Consider the following 25,490-nt stretch of genomic DNA (forward strand, 5'->3'; position numbering starts at 1 on the left):
TGCAAACTTCAAAGTTTTGTATATGATTTAAGTTAATTTTCTCAGGTTTTGCTGCTTTTACACTCAGTCATCTCTTGCTGTTGTAATTTTTTTCCCTCATATTGTCAAAAGACTACAAAAATACTATCCAGAATCAAGATCTCAGAAACAGGCTATAAATATATTCGTTGAAGAAAAGAAGCATTGAATAACTTAGAAACTGGGGAAATGAATATTTTCTATAGCTGTTTTTAAAAGAGCCCTTTTAATATTTATTTTTAGTGATTTTATTAACCTGTTTGTCAAAATGTTTAAAATTCTCAGGTTGATTTTTAAAAGGAATCATTACCTCATTTAACCAAAAAAAAAAATTTAAAATAAAACACAGCAATTTGGTATTTTACTCCATTTATTATCTTCTAATTAAATAAAAAATCAGCAACAGAAATTAAATTCTAAATCACAAAAGTAATTATCCAGTGTATTTTCAAGTGCATTTTCAAATATATATATAATTCAGATATTCAAGCGTTATTATATAAGCTGAATTCAAATTTTGAATATATTTAAATAACATTTCAAGTATACTTACGGAATGTTAGAACAAGCAATATATTTGAAACAAAATGTAAACTTTGTTTTTTAAGTTCAGACACTTCACAGACAGATAAAGTACCAGGAGAAAAATCTATCTTTAAATGCATCTCTGTTCTGTGGAAAATGTCTGGAAGTCTCCAAAATGGCAATTTCAGTTCTGTTCACCAAATCACAAAACACCAATATCCACACTTTCAAAGACAACATGAGATCACAACTTTTGTTACAGATCAAAATATACATTATACTTTCCTTCCGATGGTACATCCGGGTCCTGTTTACTGGAAGGCAGCCGCACCTAAGTCTCAAGATTACTATAATCCTTTGCTGGAATTGGCCATAGTCTTGCATGCAGCCCGCCGCTGTTTTCGGGTGTTGTGCACTTTTCAGGGGAACTGGAGGTGCCTCCGTAAAGATGCTTGTGGTGTATAGGTTTTCCCCTGTGTTTCTCTACCTCTTTCCCGTCTTTTGTAGGGGTGTGTGAGATGATGGTTTAATGATGTGTTGTTACTCCTTTTAAAGGAAGAGATTGTTTGCACTGTTTCTGGAAATAGTACCTAGGAATCGACTAATCGACTAGGAAGTTCTTTTTTTTCCGTCGGGACTTTGAGAAGAATGCTCTTTCTTGTCGGCCCTGGATTAGATCATCCTCTAAAGTTTTTCCAAACTTTTTGGGTTGGTCAGGATCTCTCTTGCCAGTCGCCACGTTTGTTTAGCAGCGTTTTCCAAGGCCGAGTGGGGTTTGCCTTGAAACAGATCTAAGTTCGGTAAGAAGTAATGGGGACATCGCCGGCACTGCAGGCATGAGATGAGCTGCAGCAGAATTCCGTTCAGCCGATCGCCCAGGCAAGATTCGTCCCAGTCCGACTCTCGGGGATGCTTCTCACATTCGTAGGACACCAGAGTCTTCATGTGATAGTTGTTGAGGGGCTGGCCTGGCAACTCCAGGTGGCGGTCGCGCAGGGTTTTCAGAATAGAGAGGCATTTCTTCCTGCAGCCCCCCATCTGCAGTCTGTTCTCAGCCTCTGCGAACTGCAGCACCCAAGCATCGCTTTCAGCTGAGCTCTGTTTGCCCGCCAGGGAGTGGCACTCCTTGGACAACAAATTGAAACCTTCGGCCTTGACCTCTGCCACCCGGTTGGGTCCTGGCCAGGGGATATGGGGAAGAGGCCAGTGGGCAGCACTCCGCGGCCAAATCCCGGTGCATTTAAAGGCCGGGGTGATCTGCACCACATACCTATCTCGGATTCTCAGTTTCACTTCGCTCGTGTCAGCCACCATCTTTACTACATCTCTGTAGCTACACTTGTCCACCGCCTGAGCCACCAGCGTCTGAAACCTGGAACGGATTTTGCGCGCCGAGAGGTAGCCAGAGGCGGTGATGAATTCCACCCAGAGGGACATGCTCCTCTTGCGCCCATCGCTCAGTTTCAGCACCGCACAGCCAGGCAGGGAGCCGTCATCCACGAAGTTAAACACCCCCATCTGGTTCAGATAGAGTACCACCTCGAACTCGGTGGGAGAGATGACCTCCAGGCCCTCGTAGCGGTTGTCCATCTCGTTGAGGGAGCTGATGAAGCGCGGTTCCTGCACTTCAACCTCCTTCAGGACATCGGAGACCACTTTGCAGACTTCACGGATGGTTTTGGCGATGGCAGCTTTCCTGGCCTGGCATTTCTCGTTGTAGTACTTATTCAGGTGATAGACCAGCTTGGCCTGGGCCGCGATCATGTTGGGGCAGAGATCCGGATTGTACACCGGAGTCTCGCAATAGGCTGTGGGATCCAATGCGGCTGCTAGCGCTGGAGCCAACTTCGGTGGAGAAAGGGGGCCACGCGCAAAAGGCACCGAGCCTCTCTCTCGACTAGCTGCAGCAGGGGGCCGCCCTGCCCTGCCGGCCTTTTCTCCGCTGGAGCCTAGCGGGTCTTAAAGTGAAAGGCTGCGCTCTCCCCTTCTCTCCCCTCCGCTAAAGAATCCGTGTCCGAGAGAGACGCGTGGAGAGAGCACCTTCTCGGTAATAAAAACAAAAGTTCTGCTGAGACCCAGCAAGGCTCTTCCAGTAGTCAAAATAATCACCCCTTGCCGTATTTATTTACGTTTTCCCGTAATCATGGTGTGCGGGACTGTTAATCAGATGGAGGAAAAGTGTGCTGAGTGTGCGTCGGGGTGAGTGTGTGTCTGTCAGAAGAAGCTGCTGTTGGTTTGTGTAAGAGCCCAGATGCACTCGTGTGGAAATTATAAAGGCAGGGCCAGGCAGGCGGGCGGCCAATCGCCACTGGGCTCGTCACGACAGCCTCCTCCAGCTTCAGCCCGGCTAATTAATCCCCCCTCGTGGATAAAGGCACAGAAACCAAAGGTAGGAAGCTGCTGCCGGCAGAAAACCACCCAGGCCACCTAGACATGTTGGAAAGCAAGAGGAAATCTCCTAGCTTTGGTATAACTTGAAGCATATTGACTTTTGGAAAAGACTTGGTGAAGACAAGCTGAAAAGCCTGCTTGTCTGTTCACCTCTGATGAGCTATCCAGTAGTACTAATGGTCATCCACCAATTAGTGAAGTCAAAGGGGCTTTCTAGAACAAAGTCACCAACTTGCATTTAGAGTAAGGTAATTAATACCCGTTAATCCCTGGGGTCTTTTTAATGCAAGTGAGAAGTTTGCTTCTTAACTGACTGCTGGCTTCCGATGGAGGAGACCTCCAGTCTTCACTTGGGTGTTTCCAGTCAGAATACCGTTCCAAACCTTAGGCAGAATCTGTTCTCTTTTTACCTAGGTTTTCCTCATTTGCATTTGCTGAGAGGAATTTTAAAAGTATTGCTCAATAGGGTAGATGATATCTACCCAATTAAAAATGGAGTGTTTAAACAAGTTCACCTGTTTGCAGTTTTCCTTGTCTGTTGCTAGATTGGCTAGTGCTAAAATACCAGACAGCAGGTAGGGCTGTATGCTGTCGTGGGAATACTTCCCAAAGGTGTACTCTGAGATTTAGAGAACACCAGTGTCATCTCATAGTGAGCTGTCTTGTACAGAAGGATCTATAGGATTCACGGAGATGAGCTTAACACTGGGCACTGGAAGGTGTGGCCATTCCAGCTTATCTGTCCCTGCAGGCTGAAAGATGGAGCTTTCATCTCAGATACCCTCAAGTGGTGACCAACAGTAGGTTCCTAATCTTATGGGCTTTCATAATTTGACTGTAAAGAAGATGGCTAAAGGCATCAAAAGAAAAAACCAAACAAACAAATTGTAACCATTCAGGTTGGGGGGTGTTATTTACTCAAGTTTCATCTTGGAAATTTTCAAAGAAATGAGCTTTTCTTTTTGGAACCTAAGGAGGTTTTATAGGTAGCTCTTCCTTCCAGTACCATGACCAGTTGAGTCCTCAGTGTACATGAACTAAAGACGGGTAGTTCGGGCTTATGCAGTAGTTTTCAGTTGCCTGCCTTTAGTACAAAGGTCTGTTCATTTCAAATTAAGGGAATTTCCAGTGCGAGGGTATGGTAGCACCTGTGTACGAAAGTTTAATAGCCTCCTGCTGAAGACTCCCACCTTTTAAGCATCACAGGGCCACCTCTAATTTCGTTTCTCGTTACCCAAGAGTGATAGATTCTAAATTAGATTAAAATAGTACATCGCATTTGGGGCTTACAATGGCCTTCTACTCCATTCTCCAATACCTGTTCCCTTGGGAGAGGGGACTAGGGACCCGCAAAGCCCCTCCCCAGTTTGCAGGCGCGGGGGTGGGGGGGTGAATGCGCTGCTACCTTTTGGCAACTGAAGAGGGGTTTGAAGAGGCTACTGAGAGTACCAGAGCTGTTAGGCAGGGGCAGGGAGCGACCGCTTGGGACGCAGATGTCGCCAGGGTTGGGTTCGGCGGGCAAACTCTCCCCACGACCCTTGCGCATACCCTACCCCACACAGCTCTTTTTCTTGGCTCATCAGCTCCCAAGATAATTGTAAAGTTTTCCGGGTGTCTGGGACGTCCTCACTCTCCTCCACGGCTGCAAAACACTCCCGGTGCCCTCATACTTCAGCTCTGGTAGCCTCCCCGCCCTCGAGTGGCCCCAGCCATGCGTGCGCTGTACTCAGAGCACCCAGGAATACTTGGCCCTGACCTTCCCGGGTGAGCGTGCGCCCCGTGCCTCACCCGGGACTGTGGGACTCGAGGTAGCTTCGACGCCGAGGCCTTGGTTCCCTGTGTCCTACAGAAGGACTCGGGATCCCGCGGCCGCCGACTGCAGCCAGGCGCAGGTGGCGCATCTTTCTGGGCTCGCTGTGCGGCTTAATTGGGTTAAGGCGAAGCTAAACACCAAAGCATTCTGTGCAAACTAATTGATGCAACTGAGGCCTTTCCCGAACGATTTTCGCTTGGAGCAAGAGGACTGCGAAACTAGGGTGTTGAGGGCGAGTGAGGCCGCAGGTTCTGGAAGGCCAGGCCAGCCTACTTCTTCAAGCACCCGCCACACCCGGAGCTGACTGTGATTTACATAAAACCAGGCACCGGGCGATTGCTGTCCCTGTGGGTTGAGCCTCAGAATAGCGCTAGATTGTCTTTCTAGCTGCTGCTACCCAGATCATCCGCTACTCTTAGTCCGGGAAATGAACTGCGCCTATAGCTGAATCCTTTCCGTAATCTCAACACCTCTCTTGTGGAAGAAAAACTAAACCTTGCTTTAATTGAGTTGCCCATAAAGAGGAATTAAAATTAATGATGTATTTTTGTGTAATGCTCCTGATTTTAATTGAGGTTTTGGCGTTAGATGTATTTTGTACCGGTGAATTATTTAACTACTTAATAGTAATTTTAATTTAAAAAATCATTTGACCCATTGGATTGTTTGAACTGCTGATGTGATAGACAAGTAATATAAAGTCTGTTTTATTATATTAAAAGTCTGTGTAAGAACTGAATTGATGCCAGGCAATTTCTAAAATACAATCTTACCGAGTACCAGAAGAAACGCTTCTGTACGCCTCGTATTTTTAAGACATAAATGGTTAATTGTTTTCAGTGGTATGAATGTAGACATCCTTGACATAAGCTAATAATAGACCGATAATTGAAGAAAAGTGACCTAATTAGAGGGAAAAGAAATACCCAAGAATCTCATGATGTAAGCACTGAGATGCTAGCATTGGAATCGTGTTCAGGATTTAACTAAAGCAGCTTGGATTTAAAATGTTCCCGTTAGGGAAAACAAAGCCAGCTAAGACAGAAGCCTGTTATCATAACATCTAGCTATATTTATGAACATAAAACAAATGTGAACTTTAACACTTGGAACATCCCAAATAATAAGGACAAGACAACCATTTCTGAAGTGGAGCTGCCTGAGTGACTGTCCCAGTGGGGGTGCCCTTTCGTAGCTTGTGCAAAGCCATGCACACCCAATCTACAAGGGGATAAAGAAAAACTGCATGTGCTCAGAAGTGTAGGACCTAAGGTTTGTGTGTTGTTCGTTTTTTTCAGTGACTGTTTAAAACTGAATTGCAAGTTCACTGACTTCAACAGTGGCAACCTTCTGGAAGATCATAAGGGATCCCAGCTCTTACAGTGCTCACATACGCACTGTTTTCCGTGTCCTCATTATCTGCCAGCAGCTAGTTTATTCACAACTGTACATGAATGTAAAGTTTTATTTCTTAATGCGTACTTATTACACTAGGGACTAAAAGAATATGAAGTCGATTTTATTAAATTATTTATCTCTACTGCTGGAGTGGCTTTGAAGGCTCATTGTGTGCATCTGATTTCTTCCCCTTCCCTCTTTTCTAAAAATGTACCCAGGCTACTTCAACCGTTTAACTGTTTCTTTCTGCCAGATATAATATATTCCCTTTTTTACACTAGAGAAATTAAAGACAGATATTTGTGCAGGGTTTTCGTTATGTGTCTTATTAAATAAAGTAAAATAGAGGGAGTTTTCTTGGTTATTTGATAGCAACTATTTATACCTTTCTGTTGTGACTTATGTTTAAAAACACTTTAAGATTAGCTTGAAAGTTTCGGGGATTTCTTAAAGTAATTATTCCTTGTTTGAATGCCAGGTTCATTACAAAGTCAGGCAGAGAATTAAGATCAGTGTTTATGACATAGTCCTGTTCTCTTCCTGGTTCATTTTTAAAATTGCTTCTTCTTAACTTGAATGATGGAGTCCAGTGCCTCAGTGGTTTTTGTCACCCTAGTGGACAATCACATGGCCACATTTGTACTGTCAAATGCCTTTTTTTTTCTACATTATCGCTTAGTGTTGCCATTAATAAGTGTTGAAAAGAAAAGTAACTTAGAGATTAAAGATGGCAGAGGAAAGTAGAGCTTCTAAGAATCACCACTCCTCTTTGATGGTAGCCAAATGTTTCTTTTTATAGATAAGGGAGTTAAAACCCCAGCTTCTACATGTAATTGTCTCAGGTTACTCTCCTTCACGTGAATGTGTGCAGAAAGGTGCAGGGTAGTTCACATTGCTTCTGTAACTTGGAGAAAAAAAAGGGAGGAGAGTCTATGAGAAGGAGGAGGAGGAGGAAGAAGAAGAGAGGTTAAGGGAAAAGCCACCAATGAAAAGAATTGGTAATATCCTCATCCCCAGTATCTTTCTGACAAACTAAAATTGTTTTTGTTAAATCTCAGTCTGATTCTTCATTCAGATTTTACAGAAATAAGCAGACAGGATAAGTGGGTTCTTCACTTTATTTTTAATTTTGTTTTTGTTTTTGTTTTTTCTGTATGAAAACAAGGACACCCCTCCCCCAACTAATAAACATGAATTTCAAGCTTTTGTGTATGTGACTGAAGCCCAGTGCCCTGAGTAGGCTGCATTTTTATTGTACTTAGAGAAAGCAGTGGAAGCAGGTGTCATTAGCTTGTTAATCTAGGACCGCACCACCGTTATCACCACTCCATACTGTGCAAGAGTAAGACACTGAAAACATTCAGAATGACCTTGAGACTAGACTATGGGTTCTAACTAATCAACTTCCAGTGAGTGCGTATCTAAAATAATCTCTCTCTTTTTCTATTTAGTATTTGGAGTTTATTTTCTATGAAATAAAGGGCATTCCTATAAATTGGACTTTATTGTAAATTTCCAAGAATAATTACAGTGCTAGTTGAAAATAACTATACTACATAAAATGATCACCTCTTACCATTTATGCAATGACAAATATGGAAAAGAAATTAGTATATAAATAGGATTTGCCTCTTTTATATAGGTATAGATTGTAAGTGTTTGCTAACGAACCTCCTGTATAATGTTTTGTTTTCCCTTCCAGTATACTCAGTATACAAAGTGTGTACCTTTTGGTTTATCAGTGTGTACTATTCCCTAAAAGCACAATTTTTATATAGTGATGTGTCAAAAATATCAAGTGGAAACCAGAATTGATAAATAGTACTTTTCAATCTATATAACCTTTTTATCTGAATAAAAATTAAAATCAAACTTAAGAGCATAATTTAAATATAGTGCTTTTCAAATGAAAATTGAGAACCCTGTTAAATAAAAACACTGGATTTACTTTTATGTGTTTTATAAAGTTGGGTTTAGGGGTGGAGAGATGACCCTGCTCTTTTCCAGGACCTAGGTTCAATTCCCAGCACCCACGTGGTGAGTCAAAACCTTTTGTAACTCCAGCTCCAGGGGATTGGCCTTTACTGGCCTCCTCAGCACCAGGCATGCACTCGATGCAGATCTATACATGCATGCAACCCACCCATACACCTCAAGATAAGATAAAAGCAACTGTAAAAGTACAGTTGAGGGAGTATATTGATCTATGATTTGTAAGCAGTACTATTCCAGTTTCCGTATAAATGTACTAATCTGTGAACTCTCAAATAAGTTAGCAATGTTCGAGGCATATTTGTTATTTTCTATCTTTATAGCAAGAAAAAGAAACCTCACAAACTGTCAGTCTTCGTATTTTACTTTGAAGTTGCTCGCTTCTTTTACATGATATAACATGAGTCTGTGGAGTATTATGGCTAATACTAAATAATGGGTTCACAGTCCTGGAACATATGCTTCTAATCTACGTCTCATGTAAATAGACATCGCCATTTAAATTTAGATGGTCAGGAATACAAAACGAAGAATTAGTAAAGTGTCCAAGTAGGGACAGTTTTTGTTGGCTGCTGCTGCGCTCCCAGGTAGCTCAGGTGCTCCTGGGAAGGGTAAGCTGGCTTTAATCCCTCCATATGCAAATTATTTAAATGTTTTCTGGTTTATATTTTTATTTGCAATTAAAATAGAAAGTTTAATGTTATTCTAGCTTATAGGCCTATTAAGAAAGAAGTTATTGCTTTCTTAATAACTGTAAACCCTTTTTAGGAACCACTCATTTTCATGTTGATAAAATAGCCTGCACACGCACACACGCATCCATAGGATTTCACATAATAAAGATGGATTTACTTTCTGTGCTTTTACATTAACCTGTCAAAAGGAAACATTCTAGAATGACCCGGTTGTTTGTTTTGCTCTTTAAGATTTATTTTTATTCATGTGACTGTGTGGGGGTGTGGATGTGAATGTATGCCACATGTGTGTGGTGCCTGTGCAGTCTGAAGAGGATCACGGATGCCTTGGACTGGAATCCAGGCCGTTATGAGATGCCTGTGTGGGTGCTGGGAACAGAACTCAGGGTTTGCACAGGAACAGTGAGCATTCATTGGGGAGCCTCTGCAGCCCAGTTCTTAGTAATACTAGTTTTCAGTGACACTTTCACAGATTGCTGGCAAATGGATTAAAAACTGATGACTAGAAATTGAACTGTTTCTACTCGTCACAACCATTTTAGTGTTCTACACTTTTTGTTGTAAGACCAAGAAGTTTAAATGTCACTAGCTATTCTATTCATAGAAATGGCCATGTATTTCTCAGATATCTACCTACATTGATTATTACCCATGCACACAAAAAATGTCTTTACTAATTTTAAAGCATTTTATACTTTTTGCAACAGACCAAGGTTAATGTTTTGTAACCTTCACCTGTATTTGATAAGCAGAATGCATAATTCATTGTGGGAGGGTGGGTGTGGGTTGGTTTCTGGTTTGGGTTTCCAAGTAGGCAGAGCAGTTCTTCATTTGTTTTTCTCTCCACGCTGCATTAGCGCGTTTTCCCTTGTGTGCATCTGCCGGCACACAATTTAGCCACGGGCATCTGTAGACCTTGTGGTGATCAGTATTGCAGGCAAAAGCCATATGTGTTTAAATAAAAAAATAATCTCTTTATTTCATTTGCTGTTTTAACTGGATGGATAACTTTTGTGCCTCAAGACAGAAGAAGAAAAAATACAGAAATAATTAATTGCCTCTATTCTTGAGGCAGTTTCATTTCCCTCTCCAATATGGAATGCTTGTCAGCTCTCCTGATAAATGACTGCATGTATTTGCATAGATTTTACATTAACACAAAAATTAGTTTTATTTGTGAAAAACTAGTTTACATAATAATATAAAGCCAGTGTTATTGATTACATTTTTAAGCACTGATGACTATAGAGAGACTGTATGTAATATTCTAAGTTTTCAAAGGTTGGTCAACCTGTTCCTTAATTTAAACTTTCTTTTTAATTATTTATATTGCTTTGTGTTAACTAGATAAAAGATTTTCAGATTTAACACCTATCTTTAAAACATATTAACCACAGTTATTTCAGACACATAGTAGCAATCATTTGAAGAAAAGATTCTTACTTTAAACTTTGCCAAGGAATTTTTTGAAAATACTCATTACGAACTACATAGACGTCAAACAATTGGAGGACATATTGTGGAAGTGGTCTGATTTTGATAGTAATGTTATCCCAAGAAAGCATGCCATATTGTGTGTATGTATTTGAACTCTTCCCTGGAAAGTTATTTCTAATATTTCTGAGAAACGTCCTCTCGACCTGTGTTCTGTTTCCTCAAATGTATTTAGTTGATCACCCTAACCCAGTCTTAACATAGAATTAAAAACAACAGCTGCAATAATAAAGTAGAAATGAAAAGGCGCTGTGCTGGGGCTGGGTGGGTTCTGAACAGGACCCCGTAAGAAGCAGGCAGGGTGAAACGGCATCTTCGCATCCTGTTGTCTAGAGGCAGCTTGCTAATTACATGCCATAGTTGTGTTAGCCATGTTGTGGAAAGTTCAAGTATGTTCAGTGCTGTTAGTCACATCACAAAGCCTTCATACAGGACACTTGACTGAACTGAATGGCAACCAAGACCCTGAGCATCTCTGCCACTTCTTGATTCCAGGCCACCCTGGGTGCCAGCTGTCACAGCTCAGCTAATGATGACAAATGCCCCTCTCTATGCAGATTGCCGAGCTTGCTGCTGCTGTGAAGGCAACCAGATTACCTTTCTCAGGCAGTAACTTAACCTTTGGAGCTCATGTCAAAATCATACGATTGGCTTTGATAGTTTCAATATCTGTATCTTTAAAAAACCACAAAAAAACAAAATCAAAATAACGTCATCTGATGCCATGAAATTTATTTTACTGTACGATCGGCAGCTTATGCCTTGGATGCTGTGATGTTCTTAATGAGACCTACGTGGGATATATGGCTCAAGAGGGGAGCTGAAATAGAGTGGAGATCAATACTTAATGAGCGTATGATCTCATTTAGTCTGCAAAAGAAATGTTGGGCCTCAAAAATGGTGAGTCCAGGATTAGGAAGGCTAAGTCTCTTACTCAAGGTCGCACAAATAGTTTCATAGCCAGGTTAGTCTGACAGTGGCTGGTGTCAGTGCACAGTTTGTGGACTGCATTACAGAGGCCAGTGTGTGTGGGTGCTTGAGCTTCCTGGTAGTCTTTGTAGCAGCAGCTGCTGTGGGTAAGTTTTCTGAAAGGAAACCTAGGCTTGCTTTAAGGATACATTATGTTAAGGATGTGATCAGTGACTTTAAAACTTCTCATTATAGACACCTTAGTGCTATGTTATAAATTGTAAGTTTCTAACTTATTGATCTATACACAGGGAAGATGTTTAAGAAGGATATATACTATCTGATGAATGTAAACTTGTACTAATTCACCAAATAGCTATTTCCATCTAAAGCCAATTGATTTTCATAGGTAGGGTTAGTGTGCTGGCTCAGCTGCTGAAGGGCTTGGGTCCCAGGTTGGATGACAGCCTGTGACAGTGGAGAAAGCTGACTGCTGCAACTGTGCTTTGTACTCCACAGGTGCTCTGTGAAGCCATGTCCTGCCCCAGACACACAGAGTAAATAAAAACAAAGTTAGTGGGCTATATCACTATAAAACAAAAAGCTTAGACATAATTATTTCTATAATTATTTGGAGAAATATCTAGGAACTTCTATAATGTTATTTCACCCATATTTTGTCACTCTGTGATATCAATGAGCTATAAAAGCCAAAATAATATGTTGCTTTTTTTCAAGCCTTGCTGAGACTCCATCATTAATTAAAGTGCAACCCTCTCCCAGAACGCTTGATGGACAGGCATACTGGCACAGGGCTGCCTATCATCCTATCACCTAGGAGGCTGAAGCAGGAAGAATTAAGTGTGAGTTCAGCTTGGACTACATAGCAAATCCCAGGCCAGCCTGGGCTACATAAGCTCCTGTCTCAAAACCAGAGTCAAATCAGAACTGAGAAATCTTTGGGATCCCTGGGTGCTTTTTTTTTCCCATCAAATATGAGGAGTTTTTTTTTCCCCAATGATAAACGTCTGTCTAGTATGTTGTAAATTTTTCACACACATTTTAATTATGACATAATTTTCAGTAGTATTAATGCTTAGCATATGTAACTGTGTGTAAAGCTTCAAGTGACCATTTTGCTATGTCATACCATACAGTTAGCATGAGGAAGATTAAATAAACTTTTGCCTCATGACTCCAACAGTTTCTATCAGGGCAGAAGAGATTTAGGGATTCTATGGCTCCTCCTTTGGCTGTGTTATCCAGTATGGCTCTTCAGCCCCTTTACTGTGGAAGACCAACAACAAAAGGGAGTCCACCAACAAAAAGGAATTGTTAGAAAGCTCTTCCTGACGCAAGGCCAAAGTCCCTCCTTGAAATGCTTACCTTTCAGATGTAATTTCCCCTCTACAGTTTTAGTCTTCTAACAGAAAAAGGCCCTTTAAAGTAAATATGGTCAGTCACCTAATTACAGTGTGTTTACTCTATAATAGTCTCTGGTAGGAGCTGCTCTTGGCACTGATGACTTCCTGGGGCAGTGATGTGTCATGCAGACGCTCAAGATGCTGGGCAGTGGCAGCAGAGCCGCAGAGCCACGGAGCATCCGTGGTGGACACAGGCCCATCCTCTGCAGTTCACTGTGCCACTAAGCTGTGAGGTCTGGCAACTTAGTTGTAGTAAGTGTATTCTCTCCTGGTGATGTTTTTAGTGTATGTTGGTATATTGGGATGCAGTTCCGTTGTCTGCCAATAATAACTATAAATCAACAGGTATGAGACTGAATATACCTATGCCCTTCTGTCCTTGTATTGATACCATATTTCATGATACTCACTACCCTGTTCAGGACCCATACTGCTTTGGCAAATATGATGACTGAAATATATTAGTCCCCAGTTGAACTGACTAAACACTGTAGAGCAGCTTTCAATAAGAGGAGGTTACATCACCATTGGGTACTACCAAAACACATGTGTGTGTTCATTGATACGGGACACCTGTTCCATGGCACTCATGTGGAAGTCAGAGGATACCCTCCCCACCCATGTCAGTTCTCAAACTCCCACCATGTTAGAGACATTCTGGCCTGGGGAAATAGCTCCTTCGATAAAGGACCTTCTAGACAAGCATGAAGACCTGAGACCAAGCTTAAGAACACTCATAATAAAGCCAGGCAAGTGGAGTAAGCCTATAGTACTAGCACTGGGGTTGCTGAGACTGGCAGAGCCCTGCGCTTAATGGGTAGTCTGCCACATGAGTCGGTTAGTCTCAAAAACCACAGGGGACAGATCGTGAGGAATGGTACCTGAGGTTGACCTCTCTGGTCTCCTCATCCATGGTATACATATATATGCACCCACACATATGAACACACACACACACACACACACACACACACACACACACACGCATGCATGCTTAAAATTGTAACCTAGTTTTCCACAATTTCATCAGAACTCATGTCCCATTGGAGTGAAGCATATATTTTCCTATGAATCACCTTTTCTGCCAATAGCTTTTGTGTCTGTTAAACAGAATCAGCAGTTTTTACACTAATGCACAGAGAAGCAAATCAACTTTAAATGCAAACAAAGAGCACCCAAGGCACACAAACTCCTTTAAAAACCCTGTATGTGTTGGTCAGGTCCTGGTTTCATTTTGAAACAGTAACAACAGTTTTGAAAACATTTAACACGAGTGGAGTAAATGCTTGTAAAAAGTGATATATTTAATGAATTAAAGACAACATGAAATCTTTTAAACTATGGAACACTTCACTGTCATCCTTGTATGGTGGCCCTTTAATTTTCTCTGTGTATCTACTGTCAAAATGAGTCCTGGGAAACTTTAATTTTATTAACTTTTATTTATTTATTTATCTGTTGGGATGGGCTTACATGTACACTGTGTCACACATGTGTAGGTCAGATGACAAAGTAAGAGAGTCATAGTGGGTTTACCTTCTACCCTGGGATCTGTGTTCAGTCGTCAGGTTCGGGGTGAGCAAGACTACCAGTTTAGTCTTACCAGTTTAGTCTTACCAGTTTAGTCTTACCAGTTTAGTCTTACCAGTTTAGTCTTACCAGTCACTTTAACCGAATTCTTTCCTTGGAAGTAGAAAGCTTGAGTTGACTACCCACCAGGCCAGAGTAGATGGTAAATAGAAAAGAGACAGAGGGCTTCCAGTGGGCTGAGCTGTTTGAAAGGTACATCGGCAATTAAATAGTAAGAAACAAGTAAGCATTTTAATAAAATGCAAAATAAAATCATGTCTCTAGATTTTGGTTTGTTTTAAAAAGGCAAAAATCCCACTTATATTCACCTTCTATGAATATTACTTTTAAATACTAATTTTCTGTTAAGTGTAAGTTTGTGTTTTTATTTGCCAGCTCCCCCTAATTAAAATGAAATTACTATTATTTCTTTTTATTTATCTTTGAAACAGTCTCTCTGTATAGTCCTGGCTGTCTTGCAACTCATGTAGACTAGGTTTGCTTTGGACTCACAAAAGATCTGCCTGCCTCTGCCTCACTGGTGCTGAGATTGCTGTCTGTGCCATCAGACTTGAGTCAAATGAAATTAGTGTCTTTGGTCTCCGGGGGGAAACGAGAGGGGTTGCCATTGCTGTGGTGTTTAGGTAACAACATAAAGACAGTCTGTCTGAGCTTTGGTCTTGCTGTGTGTCTTGGAGCTAGCCCGTCTGTCTCATCTGGTGGCTTCTGCAGTAAGGGCTATCTCAGTTGCTTTATGAACTCTCTCTGTGTTCATAGGAGTTTATGTGGTGCCCACTCTATTGTACATCAGTCCCAGCAGACCCACACACTTCTGCTAAGCATATTTGGGAGATGATTAGGACTAATGAAGCCCGGAACAGAGCTAATTCTCCAAGTGATTTATTCCCATGCTCTTGTCTGATACCCAAGAATTCTGCAGATCATGGTCTAGCCACTTACTGTTTTCCCTAGCTTTGTGTTGACACAGTTTGTGTGTGTGTGTGTGTGTGTGTGTGTGTTAACAGACATAAAACATACATCAGATCCCTAAAAAATGAGAGAGAGAGAGAGAGAGAGAGAGAGAGAGAGAGAGAAATATGTTTCTAAGTAAATTTGATATCTCTTCTTCATCCTCAGTGCTGGGGCACTGCCAGACCTTTACTGCCTTTTGTTTGTGCTTAAACTTCAAGATATTCATAGCACCTACGAGTAGATTAACAAGGCAGGGAGCCTGGAGTGCTGAGTCTCTTTCAAGACAGCTATTGGGAAGTGAAACCTGCAAGGGAAATAAGTAGAAATCATTAATGAAGCATTCCTATTTCTGATACAGGTTTCCTGCAGAAGGCTGGAGGGTGTTAGAAACTGTTGGGGTGGCCTTCATGTCCCAGAGGTCTGTTTTATTAGCAGGACTCCTCTGTGCTGGCAAGACTTAAGTGATATTTCTCCACATGCCCTTGCCACATAGCCAGTGATTCCGTGGCCTGTAGCACTTTAAATCCCATTGGCTGGCTTTCCTTTCCTGTTATAACTGCATCAGTGAGTGGCACTTGTGTTATGAAGGTTATGATCTTGGTGGCTTACTGAGGGCATACTAGAATGAGGACAGACATGGTTACCAACAGGAAAGGGTGGCTATAAATGTATTAAGGCTGTGCTGTAATAGTAAGATGCCCAGGTCTCTGCAGGTAGCTTCTGTAAGCTGTGTCCTGCTTGGACACTTCTCTTGCCAAAGAACCAGAACAGAGTTGGCACTTTTGTGTATTGATCCCAGTACTTGATATTCTCCATTCTCTGAACTTAAAATAATAAACAGTGTAAGGGAATAGACCAGTTTACTGTATGCACTGAAACACCTGCATCAGTAAAGATCACCAAGCAGGATGATTAAAGAGGAATTACCATTAATGATTCTGGTCTGTATTGTAGGAATCCTACAAGCTTTTTGGACTTTTGTCCTCTCAAAAGCATTGTAGAGTAGACACTTCTTGGTAAGACCCTGAGACACAGGCAATCCAATAACTGACGCCTATTTGCTTTCAAAGCTAGGTATCTGGGAAATGGTGATTTTTGTTGGTGTCTGCTGGTTCCACAGCCAGGCCCATATACTAAACCTCTCTAAGTTTGTTTTCTCATAAGCAAGATAAGAATGTTTACCTTGTGGGATTGTTGTACAGATTAAATTAATACATATTAGACAGATAAACTATTTTAAAAATTGTTTTCCCAAATCTACACAGTACCTAACAGATAGATCTTAGCATCTCTGACTCTAGATCCCTGGACTTACCTAAATGGCTATTGGATGAATAGTTGCTAAATGGTTATTTAAGATAAGAGTATCTATCTTATTCTGAGTTGAAGACTTTGTTAATTGTGCTACTTGACCATGTACTGCTGTGCTTCTGAAATGAGTGAATTCAATCTTTCTCTCCAAAAAACATAACTGCATTAATCATTCTCAAATTTGCATGTCCAGCCAAAAACCTTTACCCACACTTCAAGCTCATCTGCCCTATAGTTTCTACATCCTCTCCCATGTATAAGATACGTTTCAGACTAACATTCAAGCACACTGCCTATTACTCCATAAGTGGCAACTTCTTTGTTCCCACCAGCATGCTGACTTTCCTCTTGCTTTCATACCACATATACACAACACCAATAAACCCACTCAGACCATCGTTATAGACACTATTATCTCTAAAGTGTCCTTGGCATCCTCTCCCTCTCCCTCCCTCTCTCTGTGTGTTACATGAACGTGAGTGTATAGGCACTCACACTCTTATACACATGCAAACACTAGAGCACGATGTTGGTGTCTTCCTCTTGTTCACTACATCATTTCCTTGAGACAGCATCTCTCACTGAACCATTGTGGATCTTTTCAGCTATGTTGGATGGCCTACAAGTGCTCACGATTATCTGTTGGCATCCTTCACCTCTGTGCCAGTTGCCATGCCAACATCTGTCATCTTATCCCCTGCCTACAATATTTTTTACTCCCATCACTCAGCATATCTAGAATGGAGGCACGGCAGCATGGCAGCAGAACAGCTGAGAGGTTATTTCTTCCTCCAGAGGCACAAGGCAGTGGGAGCTCACTGGGAATGTTGTGAGTTTTGAAACCTCAAAGATCAGTCTCAATGGCATACCTGTTCCAACAAGGCCACACCTCCTAATGCTTCCCCAACAGTTCCATGAACTGAGCACCAAGTATTCAAATACACGAGCCTGTGGGGGTAGTTTCATCCAAGCCACCACACCAATAAATCCACTCAGACCATCATTATAGCCACTATTATCCATTATTATTTGCCATTTTACCTCTAATTTTCACCAAAAAGAACTGCATTTCCTCCTCATAGGAATGTTTTTTAGGTCTCACTTGATTCCCCTCTGGTTAGTTTGGTGGACTTGAACACTGTTGAAAACTAAGTTCTTAAACTGCAGATGACTTCCTTTCCCAGGTGACCTTTTATTTGTCCTTTACCCCCAACTGGCACAGGACCATACACATAAGTGGGTCTGTGTGCAAACCTCAGGTGAGAAATTGAGGGACAGATTAGGGCATGGAAGTAGTTCACAGAATGGCCACTAGGTGAGGATTAGTAGCCATTTATATTTCAAATTCAACTTTCATTATTTCACCTTAACTGAACTAGTAATTACATGCTGTAACTCATTCTACGTGATGGGTATCCGTTTTCTCTCCTGATACTTGTTAAAATTCAAGTTTTGTTAAGTAGATTGAGATTCTGCTCAGGCATTCTGAGCTATTACTGTGATCACGCTTGATGTTGCTAAACTAGATCATGAAGCAAGTTTGGAGTTTGTACTGGGTATTTTTTGTGTCAGCTTGATACAAGCTAGAGTCATCAAAAAGCAAGGAAACTCAGATGAAGAGATGCCTCCTCCATGAGATCCAGCTGTAAGGCATTCCCCTCACCCCACCCCTCAATGAATGACCAATGAGGGGAGGCCCAGACCATTGTGGGTGCTGCCATCCTTGGGCTAAAGGTCCTTGGTTCTATAAGAAAGCTGAGCAGGCCATGTCAAGCAAACCAGTAAGCAGCAACCTCCATGGCCTCTGCATCAGCTCCTACTTCCAGGTTCCTGCCCTGTGTGAATTCCTGTCCTGACTTCCTTTGATGATGAACAATGGTGTGGAAGTATAATCTGAATAAACACTCAACTTGCTTTTTGCTCATGGTGTTTTCATCACAGCAATAAAACAGTAAGACAGAATTTCCTTCCTGACAAGTGATCCTTTTGAGAAAGTCCTTTGTCATCAGTCTTCTCTTAAGCTACTCTGCACCAAAGTTCAGATAAGTCCTTCATTTACATGAATTTAATGGCTTGAAAATACATATTTTCATTTTCATGATTCATGAATAATGAACTTTCTGACATTAAATCTGTGCGTAAGCATTGTTTAAAATGTATAGTCTTTAGGCTGCTCATGGGGAATGGATATGTTAAATTGTTGTAGCTACAGCCATACAAGCTTATGTTATCTGTAGCGCTTTGTTAACACAAGCTTGAGAACATGGAAAAGCAGCCCTGAAATTCTTTATCTGGACTTAAGCAGGGGGCATAAGTCATTCAGTTATCAGACATTTATCGAGGTTCTCTTAAAGCTTCCCACTGTTCCCTGTGAGACCATCCTTGCCTCACCCAATTCACCTGTCAGTTGTACTACGAACCACAGACTACACAGTTGCAAGCCAAGAACCCAGTGAGTGCAGGAGATACTGCAGAGCTGTGAAGGGACATCAGAACCCAGCCCAGGAGCAGAAGTCTGAAGAATGGTGTGTCAGTCCTAACAGCAAACGTTTTAGAGTGTACTTTTCTCTTTCCATCCTCCTGGTCTCAAGACTCAGGACAACTAATTGAACTATAGGTCACATAGCTCATAGCTATGTTAAGGACAACCCTGTGAGAAAATTCACACACGCAGGCAGAATATTTGGCTGCACCTGAGTCAATTTTCATATGTGGGTACAGAAACTCTACCAGTTAGTATACAAATATATCCATATTATTTTTTACTACATAAAGTTAGGTTTTAACCACTGATGAAGGGATTATCCAGGTGGAAAGGTAGTAAAGCAGGCAGCTAACTCTGAGGCTTAGGAGAAAGATGGAGAAGTCACCTTTACATGCATGTCCAAGAATGAGAACATTTGCAGGTCTGCAGGAGACAGTGTGTTGTGGGACCAGTACCATGAGAGTCTATGACTGAGGAGTTCCAGCAGGAGGAGTGAATGGGAAGTAGTGTTCACAGAGGGAAAAACTAACAGGATTGTTGTAAACCAGACACAAGAGAATGTAAGGAAGAACTTGGATCAACTTTAGCCATCACGCAGAGTTCAGGGGACATGAGGAATCTCTTGCCTCTCCACATCTGTGTTAGATTGTAAAGACAGAACTAGAGACAGCCAAGCTGAAGTGGAAATAGGAGATAGAAAGTAAATTATAGGATAATCTTTCAATAAAATTGGGTATAATAGAAATGAGATTTTTGTCAAATATGGATGCAGGACAGATTTTAATAGCTGATTGAGTATGCCTGTGTCATAGAAAAAAAAGTTATGTGTGTGAAAACTGACAGGAAGGAGCTGGTTGTTTTCATACTAACAGAAAGAAATGTCACAGTTTTCTTCCGACCACAAACAATTGACACATGGAGTGTTTTCTGTGAGGTAATCTATACAGCTATTTCCATAGCATTTATCCTTGTCATATGCATTAATAAGTGAAGGATGAAATACTGGTTTTGGACACTCAGCCAGAGGTCTCAAAGGGTAGCAAGAAAGGATATTGCATTGTGGGAAGTAATTAAGGTTAAAGAAGAGATACTATAGCTGGTCATTGAAGAGTTCCCTTTCACCAAAGCCTTGAAACCCATGTGAGGGCTGCGGAAGGACTGGGCTGTTTCCAAAAAACACCAACCAATAAGAGCAGAAGGCTGACTTTTTTAAAAAGTGAGTGACCGAGGAGTAGAGATTACATATGCAAACTGTGAATCTGTAACTCCATCAGTTTACTTAAAGTCAGAATTACTCCTATCACATTGTGTAAGAAGGGAGAAACAAAATGACGGATACCCAGGGATGAGGACTCATGGAGAGCTTTTGGCAAGCATGGGGTTGTACCTCTGTGAGTCACAACTGTTAGACTGCTGGGTCCAAACTGATGGGAATCAGTGGTAGTCACAGTAATAAGCTGGAAGAAAATGGAACGGTGACAAACACTACAGGTCTTGTTAAGAGCAGGTTATCTGTCAGATGTACTAAACCCTTAGGCTGTCTAGTTTAACCTGAATTTCAGACAGTCATTTCATTGGTAAACCCAAATCTAAGTAGGAATCCAGTTGGGCAGCTCACCTGGCAATCATGGATGGGGGTAAGATATCAATATGAGTCCTTGAGCTGGTGGGCATGTAAGATGTCTGGGAGGCAGGAACCAGAATGAGTTAGAACATGGCTGTAAGTGAACACAGTCAGCTAGAAGCCAGTTCATGGTTTTGATATTAAAGCAATACATTATCTATTTGGAAACTGAACCCTGTAAGAATGGTAATAACCACTGAAATGAAAGAAGAAAGGAAGACAGAAAAAATAAAGCTAGTTATGCTTTGTGACTGCAGAAGGCACAGGCTGAGTCAGCAGAGTCCACAGGAAAGAATGCCAGCACAGTGGCATCTGGGATAGTGGGAGCCAAGGAAGCTTCACAGATCCCTGTAATTTAGTACTCGGAATACCTTTAAGATACTTAAGGAGTTCTATCCCAATATCTCAGAAGAGTAGAATTGATACAAATCTCCCTGCAGCCTGGATGACCATAAAACTGCCCCATGGACAGTCAGGACCCTGCTTTCCTGTGGAGAGGGCTGTGGAAGCTATACCCTGTCCCACTTTCTCCTGAAGGTGACATTACAAGTGAAGCACCTTGGGAGATCTGGCTTGAATGGAGCCTTTCAGAGGAGGAAGGAGCCCACTGTGCTGGCTGCTACATCTGAGACATGCAATACTGACAAATGTTTTCCCTTTGTCTCTGCTCCTGAGGTAACTTCTTTCAGAGAAAGATGCCCTTGCCTTGGTTCAGAGAGCTTGGGCCAGGGACTTGGGCTTTTGAATGAATTGTATGATCTTCTTAACTGACTGTTTCTTAACCCAGCTGAGCTTTAAGGGAGAGGATTACTCAGGTTCTCTCCTTTCATTGTTAATTTTTTATTTAACTTTGAGGTCTGTGTACAACAGGCCTTTGACTTTTATATAGATGAGTTTCTTCCTTCCTCGTATACAATAGTAAACCTCACTACAATTTAAAATATATTAATATCTAATAGAATTTTATAATTATGTTTTCTTTTATAGCATATCATTTATTATGGAAATCTTTGGTTTTTTAGTATTTGTAAGACAAACTAAGTTGTATGTCATTTGCCATGATCAGAACTCATACTAAGGAGTCTCTGTTTCACACAGTGTTGGTGTTGGATAGGTCTGGTTCAGCTTTCCTGTCTTCAAGTGTTTTCACCTCCTCTTGCTTCCTCCGGTGAACTAAAGCCCCCACAGGAAGCTGAGAAGCAGTAGCCTGTCTAGTCTTGAGCTTCTAGTCTTCAACACTGTGAACTCAGTACACTTTCCGGCACCTATGTTGGGCAGCTTACGACCACCTGCAACTCCTCCTCCAGGGGGGTCTCTGCCAAGTACTTGAAAACACACACACACACACACACACACACACACACACACACACACACACACACACACCTATACCTATACACATAGTTTTAAAATATTTTAAAACGGAGGCTTACGTGTTGATTTTTTTTTTCTATAACTTTAGAAAATACATAGTGGGCATTATAAACTGGAAAACAGAGTTGTAATTACAAGAAAGTAAGAAAAAAATAATTAATCATGCAAAACAAATGCATGGCTTCAGGGTGCTAAAAGAACATATAAGTTTAATAAAGAACCAATCATTGAAGAATAATGGAGAACATGAAATATGTTTGAAGACATGTTTGAGGCAAATAATAGAACATCGCGGTTTTGACATTCTCTTTCCCTCTTTCCAGCGTTGCTCAGCAAGGTGTGGAAAGGACTCGGGGAAAGAGACACAGTGCAGCCTCATTTCCTTGGAGAAGAAAATAGGAAACTTTTAAAAACAAAACCCCATATTCTGGTAAATTAAGAATCCCATAAGATCTAGCTCAATCTCAGAAAGAAAAGCACATGTGGGCATGGCTACTCCCATTGGGAAAGGGCTCCATGACTTCCTGCAGCTGCCAGCACACAGATAGATGACCAAGGCCCATATACAGAAAGGCATAGGATTTGCACAAAACTACATCTGTTGTCCTCTTAGTCATCTCTAAATTACTCATGATCTCCAATACGATATCAGCACTGTATGCATAGTGGTTCTACAGTACTTTCAAGGTATAATTCCAAGAAGTATGCACAAGTTTAGTACAGATGATTTTTTTCCGAAATGTTTTGATTGATGATTGGTTGAATTCATGAATGTGAATCCTGCAGGTGCAGATACAACAGAGTAGTATAAAAAATAATGGCTGGGTGGTGGTGGTGGCTTACACCTTTAATCCCTGCATAGGCAGGTGGATCTCTGTAAGTTCAAGGGCAGCCTGATCTAAGAGTTGGTTCCAAGACAGCCAAGGCACACAGAATAACCTTGTCTCAAAAAATAGATAATGAAGGAGCCAGGGTTGGTGTGACAAGCCTTTAGTCATAGCACTCAGGAGACGGAGACAGGAGGATCTCTGAATTGAAGGGGTGTATATTGTATATAGCACTTTTCTAGGATGCACAGTGTCTTGAGCCCAACCTTCACTACCTCAAACAAAAGTGATCAAAACAAAACTCACAGAGATCCAGGTGAGTTAGAAATTAAATGATACAGAGATAAGGCATATAAATAACAACCACAAAGCATTAAAATAGCTACACTCATAACAGACAAAACAACTTCCAAAAAAGTAGTTGGTCCCAGCACTTCAGAAAGAGACAGATGGATCTATAGTGTATAAACTACCTAGATAAAGATTGACAAGTCAAAGAAGACTCAGTCAGGTATGTTCCTGTTGCAACCAAGAAGAGTTTTGGATGTAGCACAGAATCGTACGCTTGTAACACTGTGAAATGATGTGCCTGTGACTTGATTGCACTGTGAGATGCTCTGTGTGTGTGTGTGTGTGTGTGTGTGTGTGTGTGTGTGTGTGTGTGTGTGTGTGTGTGATCGTTCTATTGTTCTGTGAAGAGACTATGACCAAAAGAAAATCATTCAAATGATTCAGGGCTCAGAAACTTAGTCCATTATCATCCTGGCAGGGAGCATGGGGGTGAACAGGGAGCTGACAGCTACATTCTGATCTGTAGGCCACAGGAAGGAGAGACTCTGGGCCTAGCATGGGCTTTTGAGACCCCAAACCTCACCCTCAATGACACACTTTCTCCAATAAGGGCACATATAATGCTTTCAAATTTACGGCCTTGGACTAAGCCTTCAAATATAAGAGCCTATGGGGGCTATTGTTATTCAAACCACTGCAGTGTGGGACTTGATTGCACTGTGATACTACTGTCTCTCTCTGTGTGTGTGTGTGTGTGTGTGTGTGTGTGTGTGTGTGAGAGAGAGAGAGAGAGAAAGAGAGAGAGACAGACAGACAGACAGACAGACTTGATCACATTGTTTTGGAGCATGGACTTCTGAGTATAGATCACAAACTCACTGACTTGTGCAATGTAGAAAATTTGTATATACCTGAAACTTACCAGACCTAACACACACCTAGAGAACACTGAACAATAGTAGACTTCTTCTGTAATGTCTGGAACATACATTCTCCAGAATGACCATCCATCAGGCCATTAACAACTTTTAGCAAACTGAAGGAAGAATAAAATGTTATAAAGAATTTCAAGATCTACAGATTACACAAACCAAACTAGTGTGGTAGTGAAGTTTGGAAAATGAGTACGATTCTTAAACATTGTAGGAGTCCCTTCAGCAGTCCTGAAAAAACTGAGGTAGTTTGTCCAACTGAGGCTATTGTAGGTGGGTGTGGTGATTAGGCTAGGTGTGTATATTACTTTCCCACAGTATACACTTCTGACCAACAGGTAGAAGTTAATATAAACAGAGTATCCCAAGAGTTATTTCCTGTGAGACAGAGTCAACATTGTTCTTTCATGTATAATGTCCCTTAAAACTTGTAATTAGTTATCTCCCTGTACAAAGCTTAAGTCCAAGTGGATCAAGGACCTCCACATCAAACCAGATAAACTCAAACGAATAGAAGAAAAAATGGGGAAGAGTCTTGATCACATGGGCACTGGGGAGAATTTCCCGAACAAAACACCAATGACTTATGCTCTAAGATCAATACTCCACAAATGGGACCTCATAAAACTGCAAAGCTTCTGTAAGTCAAAAGACATTGTCATTAGGACAAAACCAACAGATCCGGAAAAGATCTTTACCAATCCTACATCTGATAGTGGGCTATTATCCAAAATATACAAAGAACTCAAAAAGTTAGACTCCAGAGAGCCAAATAACCCTATTAAAAAATGGGGTACAGAGCTAAACAAAGAATTCCCAATTAAAGAATATTGAATGACTGAGAAATGCCTAAAGAAATGTTCAACATCTTTAGTCATAAGGGAAATGCACATCAAAACAACTCTGAGATTCCACCTCACGCCAGTCAGAATGTATAAGATCAAAAACTCAGGTGACAGCAAATGCTGGCGAGGATGAGGAGAAAGAGGAACCCTCCTCCATTGTTGGTGCGATTGCAAACTGGTACAACCACTCTGGAAATCAGTCTGGAGGTTCCTCAGAACCTGAGGACCCAGCTATACCTCTCCTGGGCATATAACCAAAAGATGCTCCAACATGTAACAAGGACACATGTCCCACTATGTTCATAGCAGCCTTATTTATAATAGCCAGGAGCTGTAAAGAACCCAGATGCCCTTCAACAGAGGAATGTATACAGAAAATGTGGTATATCTTCAAAGGAGTACTACTCAGCTATCAAAAACAATGACTTCATGAAATTCATAGGCAAATGAAATGAACTTGAATATATTATCCTGAATGAGGTAACCCAATCACAAAAAAAAAAAACCACACATGGTATGCATTCACTGATAAGTGGATATCAGCCCAAGAGTTTGGAGCAGAGACTGAAGGAAAGGCCATTCAGAGCCTGCCCCACCTGAG

The 25,490-nt window shown here is 41.3% G+C and overlaps 2 protein-coding genes across 4 annotated transcripts in view; one reads left to right on the forward strand and one right to left on the reverse strand.

Moving 5' to 3' along the window:
• Nbea (neurobeachin) overlaps positions 1–25,490 on the forward strand; it is a 532,117-nt gene that overhangs the window by 375,424 nt on the left and 131,203 nt on the right. The window lies entirely within an intron of this gene.
• On the reverse strand, positions 371–2,765 carry Mab21l1 (mab-21 like 1). Its single transcript, XM_032898370.1, has one exon. The coding sequence runs from the start codon at positions 2,305–2,307 to the stop codon at positions 1,228–1,230; it is 1,080 nt and encodes a 359-aa protein (XP_032754261.1). The 5' UTR covers positions 2,308–2,765; the 3' UTR covers positions 371–1,227.

The sequence above is a fragment of the Rattus rattus genome, chromosome 3 (assembly GCF_011064425.1).
Source record: "Rattus rattus isolate New Zealand chromosome 3, Rrattus_CSIRO_v1, whole genome shotgun sequence".
NCBI classification, from domain to species: domain Eukaryota; kingdom Metazoa; phylum Chordata; class Mammalia; order Rodentia; family Muridae; genus Rattus; species Rattus rattus.